The sequence below is a fragment of the Microcaecilia unicolor genome, chromosome 1 (genome assembly GCF_901765095.1).
Source record: "Microcaecilia unicolor chromosome 1, aMicUni1.1, whole genome shotgun sequence".
Taxonomy (NCBI): Eukaryota; Metazoa; Chordata; class Amphibia; order Gymnophiona; family Siphonopidae; genus Microcaecilia; species Microcaecilia unicolor.
The window spans coordinates 558,023,147-558,039,131 of NC_044031.1; the positions used below are offsets into that span (position 1 = coordinate 558,023,147).

A 15,985-nucleotide genomic window follows, 5' to 3' on the forward strand; every position below is an offset into this window, starting at 1 on the left:
TAAGCAAGTGGGCATTGCCCTTAGGACCCCACAGACCACCAGAGTTATCAAACATAGGCCCTGCAAGGGGCCTACATGGAGAGTCTGGTCAGGGGACTCTTCTTGTCTTTGGGATGGAAGGGTGATCAGAACTGAGCAGAGGGAATGGGCACCAGAAACATCTCAGGCTGCTACCCAGAAATTATCCTGGCACTTGCTGATATTTTGTGCAAGTGCTCGGATAGCTAACTGGCACTGACTATCGAGGCTCAGTGCTGACCAAGGAAGTCAGCCTGCCTAATTCTCGCTGCTGAATATCGGGCCCTATGACTCTTATTGTATTATAGAATATTATAATTGTATCAAAGTAATTCTGTTATTCTGCGGATGTTAAAACTGATGCATTATGTTTATTCACTGTGTTGACTTATGTTTTATTATAGTTATGGTTCTATTCTATAGCATTGTTTCTCTCGGGAGAAATTTCTCCAAATGGGTTATTACCGTGCTTACCATTACAATAATGAACCTTAGGTTCCAGGGCTGTACCACCACTTATACTGGTGTTATCACTGAATTGTCTGTTTTTCTCTGTCTTCCATCTGTTGGTACAGGGGACACAATCAACTCATCTGGACTGGTCATGGGAGACTCTTGGAAAGGAAATTAGCAGGTAAGAACAAATTTCTCCTTATGACAGTCCTCAAATTTCATCAAATGAAGGCAATTTATCAAAATGGAACACATTGCAAGCACCTTCCTGCTCTCTAGTAAAATTTGCACCTTTAAAAGAAATCAGAATCCTGAAGAATGCAAAATTTTAAACACAATAAATTTCTTTCTGGCAACCAGTTATCAGATTCTGGCTATAAGATATGCTAGTTTCTCCGGTAGAAGAACCTCCAATATGGAGGCCTTCAGAAAGTGTGTTGGGATGCCCTGAAGTAACAGCATGCAGTTTGCTGATTCCAATGATTTTCACATATTTTCCTAATTAAAAATTGCATATCAGTGATATTTGAATATTTCACTTAAGTTCCAAATTTTAACAGTGATATAGATATCAAATCAAACCTCACTGAAGGATTAAAATCTGTTTGACATCAAGCCATTGATTGAAAGGCAATACATGTCCTTAAATTAATTTTACAAGGACTGAAGTGATAAATCATCACCACAATGCTGTAAGTTTAGCTGTGAAAAGATCTGCATGGGAGAACATCCTTTAAGTTCATTTGGAATGCCTTTCACTTTAGGATTACACTATTATAGCAGAACACAATTAGTCATGAAGTACTTCCATGAACCCCAATTAGGCACAGCTGTAAATAATACACATAATAATTTAAAATATAAAGAACAAACCTCAAGATCAGTAACTGATCTGTCTTTCATAATGCAAAAATGCATAGAAAAATGTTTCCTTCATAACATTACAAATCATACACTGGATAGTGTTTCTGACAAAGTAATTGCAAGACAAAAGATAAAACAATGGGGAAAAGAAACAATCTTAATACTTGAAGATAATTTTAGTGAGACTTGAACCTGGGATATAACAAGTGCTGACAAAGGAACATGAGAGGCTAAAGTTGGGCTGTCAGAGTTTATGAGTGAATCAATCCTTTCTGCTTCCTTATTGCAGGCTTCAATCTAAAAAAAAAATATATATATACATTATCAGGACATTTAAAGGCATAAATTAAAAATAATACAGTTGGACAAAATCATGAGGGATCGTTATTAAGATGTGGAGAAAGCTGGGCTTTTACTGTACCTTAATTTACCATGGGAGTGACTGACCTTTGGTAGCTCAGTACAGCAGGTTAGTCACTGTGCTGTAGATGGATAACACCGCTTGTAATCAACCTTGTAAGCAGTGTTCTCCGAGGACAAGCAGGCTGCTTGTTCTCACTGATGGGGTGACGTCCACGGCAGCCCCTCCAATCGGAATCTTCACTAGCAAAGTCCTTTGCTAGCCCTCGCGCGCCCGCGCGCACCGCGCATGCGCGGCCGTCTTCCCGCCCGAAACCGGCTCGAGCCGGCCAGTCTTCTTTTGTCCGCACTCGGTACGGTCGTGTTTTCGCCGTGTCGAGCCCCGGAAAGTCGACCTCGCGCGTCCTTTTTCTTCGACGTGTTGTTTTTTCTTCGGAAAATCTTTAAAAATTGTTCGGAAGTGCTCCGGAAACCCCCTCGGGCTTCATTTTGCCCTTCCCGCATTTTCAGACTTTGCCCCGGTAAGTTTTCTTTCGTCGTCGGGGTAGGCCTCTTTTCGGCCTCGGTCGAGATTTTTCTCCCTCAAAGTTTTGGTGCTCATTTTCGTCATTTCGGATTTTGATTTCGCCGGCGTGATTTTTCCGCCCATGACATCGAAGCCTTCCAGCGGCTTCAAGAAGTGCACCCAGTGCGCCCGGGTAATCTCGCTCACTGACAGGCACGCGTCGTGTCTTCAGTGTCTGGGGGCCGAGCACCGCCCTCAGGCCTGTAGTCTGTGTTCCCTTTTGCAAAGGCGGACTCAGGTAGCGAGATTGGCCCAGTGGAACGTTTTGTTCTCGGGCTCTTCGTCGGCATCGGCACCGGGGGTATCGTGTGCATCGACGTCTTCAGCGTCCAGAGCTTCATCCTCGGCCGCCAGTGCATCGAGTGCATCGAGGCATCGGCCCTCTGCATCGGCGCCGAGACATCGGATAGCTGCTTCGACGTCGGTGGTACCGGGACCTCGTCTGCTGATGTCGTCGGACGGTGGTGCATCGTCGGGAGTGCAGGTGAGGGCTGTCCATTCCCCTGCTGGTGGCGGTGAGCCTTCGGGTGGGTCTCCCCCTACCCTGAGGGCTCCTGCGGTACAGCCCCCCGAGACCGACCTCCTTCGGCCTCGGCCCCGAGGAAGCGACGGCTGGATTCTACGTCCTCCTCATCGGTACCGGGAAGCTCCGGTGACATGCTTCGTTCCAAGAAGTCGAAGAAGCATCGTCACCGGTCCCCTTCCCGGGTCGGTACCGAGAGCTCTGGGTCGCCGAGGGAGTCGGCACCCAGCAGGCATCGGCACCGAGAGGACCGCTCACCCTCTGTTCAGGAGGTGTCGATGCGCTCCACTCTGGACAGCCCGGAACAGCCTCCTCGCCCGGAACAGGTTCTGATGTCGACGCCTGCATCGACTTCCATGCCTTTCTCTGCAGCCGCTCTGAACGAGAGCCTCCGGGCCGTTCTCCCAGAGATCCTGGGAGAGCTGTTGCGCCCTACCCCTCCGGTACCGGCGGTGCTTGCGCCACCGGTACCGTCGAGCATGGCGCCGGCTGGCCCATCGCCCGAGGTGAGGTCTCCGGCGTCGGTACCGCGTGCGGTGCCGGCTGCCGTCGCCTCCCAGGAAGGCTCCCCGACTACGTCGGCGGAGGGAGCTTCGCCGATGCGGGCGAGGGAGTCTACCTCTCGACGCCCCCATCGTGGACGTGGCTCCACGGAGTCGAGTTGGGCATGGTTGCAGACACAGGTCCGTGAACTTGTGTCTGACACCGAGGGTGAGGCCTCGTGGGAAGAGGAAGAAGACCCCAGATATTTCTCCGACGAGGAGTCTGAGGTTCTTCCTTCCGATCCCACTCCCTCTCCTGAAAGACAGCTGTCTCCTCCTGAGAGTCTGTCTTTCGCTTCCTTTGTCCGGGAGATGTCTACGGCCATCCCCTTCCCGGTGGTTGTGGAGGACGAGCCCAGGGCTGAAATGTTTGAGCTCCTGGACTATCCTTCTCCACCTAAGGAAGCGTCCACTGTTCCCTTGCACCATGTCCTAAAAAAGACATTGCTTGCGAACTGGACAAAACCCTTAACTAATCCCCACATCCCCAAGAAGATCGAGTCCCAGTACCGGATCCATGGGGACCCAGATCTGATGCGCACTCAGTTGCCTCATGATTCTGGAGTTGTGGATCTGGCCCTAAAGAAGGCTAAGAGTTCTAGGGAGGATGCTTCGGCGCCCCCGGGCAAGGACTCTAGAACCTTAGACTCCTTTGGGAGGAAGGCCTAACATTCTTCTATGCTCGTGGCCAAAATTCAGTCTTACCAGCTCTACACGAGCATACACATGCGGAACAATGTGCGGCAGTTGGCGGGCTTGGTTGATGCTCTCCCCCCTGAGCAAGCCAAGCCTTTTCAGGAGGTGGTCAGGCAGCTGAAGGCGTGCAGAAAATTCCTGGCCAGAGGGGTGTATGACACCTTTGATGTTGCGTCCAGGGCCGCTGCTCAAGGTGTGGTGATGCGCAGGCTCTCATGGCTGCGTGCCTCCGACCTGGAGAATAGAATCCAGCAGCGGATTGCGGACTCGCCTTGCCGTGCGGATAATATTTTTGGAGAGAAAGTCGAACAGGTGGTAGAGCAGCTCCACCAGCGGGACACCGCATTCGACAAGTTCTCCCGCCGGCAGCCTTCAGCTTCTACCTCTACAGGTAGACGATTTTTCGGGGGAAGGAAGACTGTTCCCTACTCTTCTGGCAAGCGTAGGTACAATCCTCCTTCTCGACAGCCTGCGGCCCAGGTTAAGCCCCAGCGCGCTCACTCTCGTCAGCAGCGTGCGACTCAGCAAGGCCCCTCGGCTCCCCAGCAAAAGCAAGGGACGAGCTTTTGACTGGCTCCAGCAGAGCATAGCCGACATCCAAGTGTCAGTGCCGGGCGACCTGCCAGTCGGAGGGAGGTTGAAAGCTTTTCACCAAAGGTGGCCTCTCATAACCTCCGATCAGTGGGTTCTCCAAATAGTCCGGCAAGGATACACCCTCAATTTGGCCTCAAAACCTCCAAATTGTCCACCGGGAGCTCAGTCTTACAGCTTCCAGCACAAGCAGGTACTTGCAGAGGAACTCTCCGCCCTTCTCAGCGCCAATGCGGTCGAGCCCGTGCCATCCGGGCAAGAAGGGCTGGGATTCTATTCCAGGTACTTCCTTGTGGAAAAGAAAACAGGGGGGATGCGTCCCATCCTAGACCTAAGGGCCCTGAACAAATATCTGGTCAAAGAAAAGTTCAGGATGCTTTCCCTGGGCACCCTACTTCCCATGATTCAGGAAAACGATTGGCTATGCTCTCTGGACTTGAAGGATGCCTACACACACATCCGATACTGCCAGCTCACAGACAGTATCTGCGATTTCAGCTGGGCACACGTCACTTCCAGTACTGTGTGCTACCCTTTGGGCTCGCCTCTGCGCCCAGGGTGTTCACAAAGTGCTTGGCTGTAGTAGCAGCAGCACTTCGCAGGCTGGGGGTGCACGTGTTCCCATATCTCGACGATTGGCTGGTGAAGAACACGTCCGAGGCAGGAGCCCTGCAGTCCATGCAGATGACTTAGTCCTTAGTGGTGCTCATGATCTAGTGCAGGGGGTAACGATACGAGGGCCGCTTGATAACAGTGATCATAATATGATCGGTTTTGATATTGGCATTGAAGGAAGTGAAACTAGGAAATCAAGTACGCTAGCGTATAACTATAGAAAAGGTGATTACGACAAAATGAGAAAAATGGTGAAAAAAAGACTGAAAGGAGCAGCTCGCAGAGTAAAAAACTTGCATCAGGCGTGGATGCTGTTTAAAAACACCATCCTGGAGGTTCAGGACAAATATATTCCACGTATTAGAAAAAAGGGAAAAAAGACTAAACGTCAGCCGGCGTGGCTAAACAGTAAGATAAAGGAAATCATTAGAGCCAAAAACAATCCTTCAGAAAGTGGAGAAGAGAACCAACTGAAAGTAACAGGATAGATCATAAGGAATGCCAAGCCAAATGCAAAGCGGAGATAAGGAGGGCAAAAAAGGACTTTGAGAAGAAATTAGCGTTGGAAGCAAAAATACATAGTAAAAATTTTTTTAGATACATTAAAAGCAGGAAACCGGCCAAAGAGTCGGTTGGGCCGCTGGACGAAAATGGTGTTAAAGGGGCGATCAAGGAGGACAAAGCCGTAGCGGAGAAATTAAATGAATTCTTTGCTTCGGTTTTCACCGAGGAGGATTTGGGGGGGACACCGGTGCCGGAAAGAATATTTGAAGCGGGGGAGTCGGAGAAACTAAACAAATTCTCTGTAACCTTGGAGGATGTAATGTGTCAGTTCAGCAAGCTGAAGAGTAGTAAATCACCGGGACCTGATGGTATTCATCCCAGAGTATTAATAGAACTAAAAAATGAACTTGCGGAGCTACTGTTAGAAATATGCAATCTGTCCCTAAAATCGAGTGTAGTACCGGAAGACTGGAGGGTAGCCAATGTTACTCCGATTTTTAAGAAGGGTTCCAGAGGAGATCCGGGAAATTATAGACCGGTGAGTCTGACATCGGTGCCGGGCAAGATGGTGGAGGCTATTATTAAGAATAAAATTGCAGAGCATATACAAAAACATGGACTGATGAGACAAAGTCAGCACGGATTTAGTGAAGGGAAGTCTTGCCTCACCAATCTAATGCATTTTTTTGAGGGGGTAAGCAAACATGTGGACAATGGGGAGCCGGTTGATATTGTATATCTGGATTTTCAGAAGGCGTTTGACAAAGTGCCGCACGAAAGACTCCTGAAGAAATTGCAGAGTCATGGAATCGGAGGTAGGGTATTATTATGGATTAAGAACTGGTTGAAAGATAGGAAGCAGAGAGTAGGATTGCGTGGCCAGTATTCTCAGTGGAGGAGGGTAGTTAGTGGGGTCCCGCAGGGGTCTGTGCTGGGTCCGTTGCTTTTTAATGTATTTATAAATGACCTAGAGATGGGAATAACTAGTGAGGTAATTAAATTCGCCGATGACACAAAATTATTCAGGGTCGTCAAGTCGCAGGAGGAATGTGAACGATTACAGGAGGACCTTGCGAGACTGGGAGAATGGGCGTGCAAGTGGCAGATGAAGTTCAATGTTGACAAGTGCAAAGTGATGCATGTGGGTAAGAGGAACCCGAATTATAGCTACGTCTTGCAAGGTTCCGCGTTAGGAGTTACGGATCAAGAAAGGGATCTGGGTGTCGTCGTCGATGATACGCTGAAACCTTCTGCTCAGTGTGCTGCTGCGGCTAGGAAAGCGAATAGAATGTTGGGTGTTATTAGGAAGGGTATGGAGTCCAGGTGTGCGGATGTTATAATGCCGTTGTATCGCTCCATGGTGCGACCGCACCTGGAGTATTGTGTTCAGTACTGGTCTCCGTATCTCAAAAAAGATATAGTAGAATTGGAAAAGGTACAGCGAAGGGCGACGAAAATGATAGTGGGGATGGGACGACTTTCCTATGAAGAGAGGCTGAGAAGGCTAGGGCTTTTCAGCTTGGAGAAGAGACGGCTGAGGGGAGATATGATAGAAGTGTATAAAATAATGAGTGGAATGGATCGGGTGGATGTGAAGCGACTGTTCACGCTATCCAAAAATACTAGGACTAGAGGGCATGAGTTGAAGCTACAGTGTGGTAAATTTAAAACGAATCGGAGAAAATTTTTCTTCACCCAACGTGTAATTAGACTCTGGAATTCGTTGCCGGAGAACGTGGTACGGGCGGTTAGCTTGACGGAGTTTAAAAAGGGGTTAGATAGATTCCTAAAGGACAAGTCCATAGACCGCTATTAAATGGACTTGGAAAAATTCCGCATTTTTAGGTATAACTTGTCTGGAATGTTTTTACGTTTGGGGAGCGTGCCAGGTGCCCTTGACCTGGATTGGCCACTGTCGGTGACAGGATGCTGGGCTAGATGGACCTTTGGTCTTTCCCAGTATGGCACTACTTATGTACTTATGTACTTATGACTATTCGCCTCCTGGAGTTACTGGGGTTTGTGATAAATTACCCAAAGTCCCACCTTCTCCCGGCGCAGAGACTCGAATTCATAGGAGCTCTGCTGGATTCTCGGACGGCTCGCGCCTATCTCCCAGAAGCGAGAGCCAACAACTTGTTGTCTCTCGTCTCGCGGGTGCGAGCGTCCCAGCAGATCACAGCTCGGCAGATGTTGAGATTGCTGGGCCACATGTCCTCCACAGTTCATGTGACTCCCATGGCCCGCCTTCACATGAGATCTGCTCAATGGACCCTAGCTTCCCAGTAGTTTCAGGCTGCTGGGGATCTAGAAGACGTGATCCACCTGTCCACGAGTTTTCTCGAATCCCTGTATTGGTGGACGATGTGGTCCAATTTGACTCTGGGACGTCCTTTCCAAATTCCTCAGCCACAAAAAGTGCTGACCACGGATGCGTCTCTCCTGGGATGGGGAGCTCATGTCGATGGGCTTCACACCCAAGGAAGCTGGTCCCTCCAGGAACGCGATCTACAGATCAATCTCCTGGAGTTGCGAGCGATCTGGAACGCCCTGAAGGCTTTCAGAGATCGGCTGTCCCACCAAATTATCCAAATTCAGACAGACAACCAGGTTGCCATGTACTACGTCAACAAGCAGGGGGGCACCGGATCTCGCCCCCTGTGTCAGGAAGCCGTCAGCATGTGGCTCTGGGCTCGCCGTCACGGCATGGTGCTCCAAGCCACATATCTGGCAGGCATAAACAACAGTCTGGCCGACAGACTGAGCAGGATTATGCAACCTCACGAGTGGTCGCTCAACTCCCGAGTGGTGCGCCAGATCTTCCAAGTGTGGGGCACCCCCTTGGTGGATCTCTTCGCATCTCGAGCAAACCACAAAGTCCCTCAGTTCTGTTCCAGGCTTCAGGCCCACGGCAGACTGGCATCGGATGCCTTCCTCCTGGATTGGGGGGAGGGCCTGCTGTATGCTTATCCTCCCATTCCTCTGTTGGGGAAGCCTTTGTTGAAACTCAAGCAAGACCGAGGCACCATGATTCTGATTGCTCCTTTTTGGCCACGTCAGATCTGGTTCCCTCTTCTTCTGGAGTTATCCTCCGAAGAACCGTGGAGATTGGAGTGTTTTCCGACCCTCATCACGCAGGACGAAGGGGCTCTTCTGCATCCCAGCCTCCGGTCCCTGGCTCTCACGGCCTGGATGTTGAGAGCGTAGACTTTGCCTCTTTGGGTCTGTCAGAGGGTGTCTCCCGCATCTTGCTTGCTTCCAGGAAAGATTCCACTAAGAGGAGTTACTTCTTTCTATGGAGGAGGTTTGCCGTCTGGTGTGACAGCAAGGCCCTAGATCCTCGCTCTTGTCCTACACAGACCCTGCTTGAATACTTTCTGCACTTGTCTGAGTCTGGTCTCAAGACCAACTCTGTAAGGGTTCACCTTAGTGCAATCAGTGCATACCATTACCATGTGGAAGGTAAGCCGATCTCAGGACAGCCTTTAGTTGTTCGCTTCATGAGAGGCTTGCTTTTGTCAAAGCCCCCTGTCAAGCCTCCTACAGTGTCATGGGATCTCAGTGTCGTTCTCACCCAGCTGATGAAACCTCCTTTTGAGCCACTGAACTCCTGCCATCTGAAGTACTTTACCTGGAAGGTCATTTTCTTGGTGGCAGTTACTTCAGCTCGTAGAGTCAGTGAGCTTCAGGCCCTGTTAGCCCAGGCCCCTTACACCAAATTTCATCATAACAGAGTAGTCCTCCGCACTCACCCTAAGTTCTTGCCAAAGGTCGTGTCGGAGTTCCATCTGAACCAGTCAATTGTCTTGCCAACATTCTTTCCCCGTCCTCATTCCTGCCCTGCTGAACGTCAGCTGCACACATTGGACTGCAAGAGAGCATTGGCCTTCTACCTGGAGCGGACACAGCCCAACAGACAGTCCGCCCAATTGTTTGTTTCTTTTGATCCCAATAGGAGGGGAGTGGCTGTGGGGAAACGCACCATATCCATTTGGCTAGCAGATTGCATTTCCTTCACTTACGCCCAGGTGGGGCTGGCTCTTGAGGGTCATGTCACGGCTCATAATGATAGAGCCATGGCTGCGTCGGTAGCCCACTTGAAGTCAGCCTCTATTGAAGAAATTTGCAAAGCTGCGACGTGGTCATCTGTCCACACATTCACATCTCATTACTGCCTACAGCAGGATACCCGACGCGACAGTCGGTTCGGGCAGTCAGTTCTTCAGAACCTGTTTGGGCTTTAGGATCCAACTCCACCCCCCGAGGGCCCTGTTTTGTTCTGTTCCAGGCTGCACTCTCAGTTAGTTGGTAAATTTTTTAGGTCAATCTCAGTTATGTCCTCGCCGTTGCGAGGCCCAATTGACCATGGTTGTTGTTTTGAGTGAGCCCGGGGGCTAGGGATACCCCATCAGTGAGAACAAGCAGCCTGCTTGTCCTCGGAGAAAGCGAATGCTACATACCTGTAGAAGGTATTCTCCGAGGACAGCAGGCTGATTGTTCTCACAAACCCGCCCGCCTCCCCTTTGGAGTTGTGTCTTCCCTTCTCTTGTCTTGCTACATATGAGACTGGCCGGCTCGAGCCGGTTTCGGGCGGGAAGACGGCCGCGCATGCGCGGTGCGCGCGAGGGCTAGCAAAGGACTTTGCTAGTGAAGATTCCGATTGGAGGGGCTGCCGTGGACGTCACCCCATCAGTGAGAACAATCAGCCTGCTGTCCTCGGAGAATACCTTCTACAGGTATGTAGCATTCGCTTTATTCACATTACTTGGGAAAATCAAGCTACTAAGCTGTGCTGACCCCCACTCCTGATGCCTCTAAACAATTTCCCTTCTCCTGATGACACCCAATTACAACTGAGTAGCCCCCAAACAATTATCCCTTCCTCCCTCCCATAGCCCCCACCCACGCCCACTTACCTTGCAAAATCGTTGGTGTCTAATGGGGTTGGGCAGGAGCAATCCCCTATTGCTTCTAGGGGTAGTCTCATGGTACTACTGCTAGGGGGTCAAAATGTCATATAAGAGCATTTTGCTCAAAGTACCTTTTATGGAAGATTGCCCCCTAGTGGTAGTACTGTGCGACTGCTGCTAGGGGTTGCTGGCACCATTTTGAACCCAGCACCAGCAGAGACAGGAGCAACCTAGGATTCTCCTATTGTGCCCTCAACTTGACACCAGGTATTTTGCAAGGTAAGTAAGCCTTTGGGGGGTGTCTATGGGACAGTGGGGGTTTTGGGGAAGGGGAGGTGGGTGGGGCAAGGGGATAATTGATTGGGGAGGGGGCTGTGACTGGGGAGTTATTGGGAGGGGGTTTTGATTGAATTTGCATTGGAAAGAAGTTGTGGGGGGAGGAGGGGAGGGGTTCATCAGCAGTTTGGGTTATGGTAATATAATGCATTATTGTTCTAATGCACCTCAACAAACTACCCTCAAATGCATTACAGTGCTATAAACTATTGACTGACAAATAATGAGGGATTAATATTCAGCCCACAGTAGTCGGTGTTTTTTAAGCTGCGTATAGCTGTGTGCTGAACTGAACCTGGATATTCAGTATTGGGTCATGGAAGCTAAACACATACTGGTTACTATTCAGATCAATGCATGGTTAGCTTGGTGGATAAAGTTAGGACAGACTTTTTGTTGTCCTAACTTTATTTGCTTACTTAACCAGTAAGCAGACGGAAAATTGATGTTAACCAGCTCTGTCCATGGACTGCCCTGGCACTAACAGGGCAGTACCTGAGTGATCACAAGCAATATTTGCCTGCAGTACCTGTTTAAGTGCTGCTGAATATTGCCAGCTAGCCAGTTCAGTGGGTTTAAATGGGTAAGAGCCTCTCTTGCTCAGTTATATCCTTTTGAATACTGATCCTTGATTATTTTATGGGGTTAATACTGAAAAATATGTATCTGGTTAGCTTCAGGAACTAAACAACAACTGTTTCGTTTTTAAACTTGCTGGGCTGCTAAATGGATAATGTATAGCAAGATATTTTGGTATCCAGTCAAAAGTTACCTATTTAAAATTAGGATGAATTGGAGGTGTTGTAGGGAAGGTTTAAAATTCAGCTGGACAGTAACTTCAATATTCAGTCGCTACCCAGCTAGGTATAGTAGGCTTAAGATAGCTGGATAAAGACACTTGAGTATCTTTTTGCAACTATATTCAGGGGTATTCACTTATTCTAATAACTTTTCAAATATCTGGTTAGAAATAACCAAATATCTGGCTAGTTTTAATAAGTCACAGCTTATCCTTGGGGGTTATTAGCATTGATTCTTGCTACTTTTTGGGATTCCACTTATGACCTGGATTGGTCACTGTTATTAACAGGATACTGAGCTAAATGGACCATTGGTTGGATCCAGTACGGCGATTTGAATTTTCTGATGGTATAATATAGCTGAATATTGTTCCTTAAGTTTCTATCAGTCACCCCTAAAAAACACATTCCTTTTTACCAATAATTTGATATATATAGGATTACATTTCCCCTGCCAAAGAAAACATTAATTCTCCAGCTAAAGAACAAAGAAGAAGTTCCATACTTTTATTTCCCCCTTGCCTTCGATTCTTCATGACTATCCCAATCAAAAGTCTGGAGTTCAAGTTTTTGGGCAGCCCTATATACCATCTCTCATTTATAAAATATATCCACTATATTGTGATTATAAGAGCATCATACTCAAAGTCAAAGGATATTAACCTATATGAATAAACATTTGGTATATGGAAATTTTGATCAGGCACCCCCATTCAAAAATATCTTTTAAATATTTGTTTAGTGACAGGACCTCAGCAATACATTTTCCAGTATGTTGGCTTCATCAACAACTACCCAGCCAGGCTCAGGTATCCTGCCCAGTACTACAATGAAAACATACTACTGTAGCATGAACTGTAATACAAGATCTTTTAACACACAGAGATTGGGAGCCAAACAGTTAACTACCCACAGGTAAAGTGAACCATGAGATTTGGAAATCCTGCTTTGCTACTGTTTAAAATACTAAACAAAACGTACTGTACTTACCACAACTCTGTTTATTAATATTGCAAGTTGGGCACACACTAGACTTGGCCATGACACATTCTAGTTCACTACTTCGTCTCTCAGTAGTTCTGATATGGTCTGATCACTTTATTAATTTCTCTCTAACCCTGCTGTTGATCCTGGACTCAAATACAATAGTTTACAAACTCACTATATTAGGCGTTTCACAGGCTTAAAGTCTCTGTTACAGTTCCATAGGCTAGTATTTAAAGGGGCTATTTTAAAATTAACATAATATCAGTATAAAGCACAGTTAATCACAGGAAACCTCAGTTTAGACTTTAGCATAGCCTAGCATATAACTAGCAATCTTAGAGGCCTTTAGTTTATAGGGGACTTAGTTTACATATTCCTACTCCATTAGAAACTTAAGAAATCACCAATAATAAGATGCAGTCCAGCAGTGAGATGGGGCCTATCTAGTTGTTTGCACCGAGTGTCACATATTTCATTACTTCTTAGTTGTAAAGAGCTCCTAGCACTCAAAGAATGGGTCTGATCTCTGGAGGCTAGAGTAGCGGAGCTGAGGCAAAGAGGTTTATAGAGGAGGCCTATAGGGACATAGTAGAGAAGTCTCACCTCCAGTCTGGAAACCTATGTGCTGCCATTAAAGAGAAAGGTCAACTGAAGTGAGAGAGGAAGTGATCCTGTTGCCAGGACCTTCCCTCCAGGGGATGCAATATCTTCTCACACTGAGGATGTGTCTCTAGTGGCTTCTACGGTCATTTTAGTTGGAGATTTGATCATTAGGCATACAGATAGTTGTGTAACTAGTAGACATGAGGATCACTTGATCACTTGCCTGCCTGGTGCAAAGGTGGTGGATCTCACACATCACTTAGATAAGATTTTAGACAGTACTGGGCAGGAGCCTGGTACATCTGGGAATCAATAGCATAGGAAAATGTGGGAGGTTCTGGAAACCAAATTTAGGCTCAGAGGTAGAAAGCTCAAATCAAGAACCTCCAGGGTAGCGTTTTCAGAAATGCTCCCGTTCCATGCATGTAGGAGTAAAATGCACTATATGCAGCACTACATACTACTATATAACAATGTTATATAGAATTAATACATGGCACCTTCCAGCATTACCAACCTGATACTAAAATACAGACTTTGGCTAACTTCATCTTTCACTGCCAAGGCCTGTTGCTTGTTAAACCTCAGACTGGTGTGTAATCTGCAAGAACATTGCAAAACATTACTAAGGCTGCTGGTGGATGAGGAGAATAACCACATTACATCATCACAAGGGGAATTTACAAGCTTGTGTTGCAGACTTTGAGGCTCGTCCTCACCCAAGAAATTTACTGGTTTACTTGAATGATTACTTTAGGGTTAAAGTGCCCTTCAACGTGGTGCCAGTGAGACAATATTGTGGACCCTCAAGCCTCAACTTCTGAGACAAAGTTGTTGTGCATCGACAGCAAGGCCAAGAATACACATCACCAACCCAGCCTGCAATTTCTGCCTAAAAGCAGCTCATGTTGGAGGAAAAGGTTGATTGCTGTTTTTGCTTCAATCTGATCTGAAGTGCTGTCCCAGCTCTGCCTGTTTGACTCACGTGCCTGAGGAACACTTTGACACCAGCTAGACGCTGTGTCACATCTCTGCCCAGGTTGTATAGTTGCTGTTGTTGCTGCTCGGGGGTTAGGATAATGGGCTGAACTAGAAGCCTACTTTAGGCTGAATAAACATACAGTTACAACAACCAAAAAAAAAAGATCTATTACACAAATAAGAATAAAGAATATCTTAAGTGAACACTGGTGTATTGGTGAAAAAAATACAGGAAATATTAAATACATGAAACTTAAATACACTTTTTAAATCTTTTTTTAAAATCTTTTCTTTCAAAAATAAGGAGGAAAAGACCTCATAAAGACCGTTGTCAACGATACTGAGGCTCTAGTTCAAATGTAGCCAGCTAACACTGTGCTCAGTCAAAATGTCATCATAGGTCTAAAAACCTCCAAAAATGTTTGATAGCTTCAAAAACATCCAAACTTTAATCTGCAACTATATAAACTATCAAACATATAATGTAGCAAAAATCCAAAATAGCAAAAATAACAAAATCGCACTTAACTTTGGGCACTGATTTGTGCTCTGTTTAGAGTTGTTAGCACTGCCGAGTCTTCAAACAATCATGTCCATTGTAGTCATCATGAGAGTGGAGGAGTGGCCTAGTGGTTAGGGTGGTGGACTTTGGTCCTGGGGAACTGAGGAACTGAGTTTGATTCCCACTTCAGGCACAGGCAGCTCCTTGTGACTCTGGGCAAGTCACTTAACCCTCCATTGCCCCATGTAAGCCGCATTGAGCCTGTCATGAGTGGGAAAGTGCGGGGTACAAATGTAACAAAAAAAATTGTGCAGCATTACAATTCCTTCTTGAAGGTCAGCTGAGGTCCCAACGGGGACCTGTTTCACAGACGGCTTCTTCTGGAGACCTTGCCACACAAAATAGACCCGAAGTTAAATATATTGAACTTCCATCTTCTCCTCTGGGCTTTGGGCATCTGGTACATCTTCCTCACAGTCTTGAACCTCCTCTGTTCTGGGATACTCCTGGACTTCCATGGATTCACTGATTGGATGATTCTTACTGCTTCTTCCTCTCCCCAGATCCTCTGCATTTCAGCTGCTTTAATACTGTTTTTCACATACAGTTACTTCTCCACCGTTTCAACCATCTCTATCTTTCCTAAATAGATTATAGCCTGGTATTTTTGCATTCTATTTATGGGAGTCCTTGAACCATGTCTCCGTGATAGAAACAGTATCTAAGACTGCCTGTAACATCAGGGCTTGCAGATCACAAACTTTACTGCATAGACCACCAGCATTTGTGCTCATTGCTTTCCAGTTATATATTGTCTTTCTCATCTTCTATCTTTCTGTCTAGTCTCCCCATCTACCTTGTTGCTCATATGCGAGTTGCCAAGATGGTTTATTTTAATATTTTATGTTTATTTAAATTTTGATATACCACCTTTTCTAATAAAAGGTCACGGAGGTTAACAAGTAAAATTAATTAGCAAATATTAAAATCAAGAAAGGAAATCCACTGTGTAATAGGAAAGCAATCACTCATACACCAATCAATTAAAAATATATAATATAAAACATAAGTCTACAGAAATCTAAAACACAGGACAGACAACGGTGTCTTAAGGATGCTTTAACAGGCCCAATAT

General features: G+C 46.7%; 1 protein-coding gene across 1 annotated transcript in view; it reads right to left on the reverse strand.

Moving 5' to 3' along the window:
• Positions 1-682: 682 nt before the first annotated feature.
• The window catches only part of LOC115459998 (reversion-inducing cysteine-rich protein with Kazal motifs-like), a 51,205-nt gene continuing 35,902 nt past the window's right edge, over positions 683-15,985 (reverse strand). Inside the window, exons 3-4 of the mRNA XM_030189863.1 lie at positions 1,500-1,632; positions 683-762 (exon numbers count right to left, since the gene is read on the reverse strand). Coding sequence (XP_030045723.1) covers positions 683-762; positions 1,500-1,632 — 213 coding nt within the window. The remainder of the gene's footprint in view (positions 763-1,499; positions 1,633-15,985) is intronic.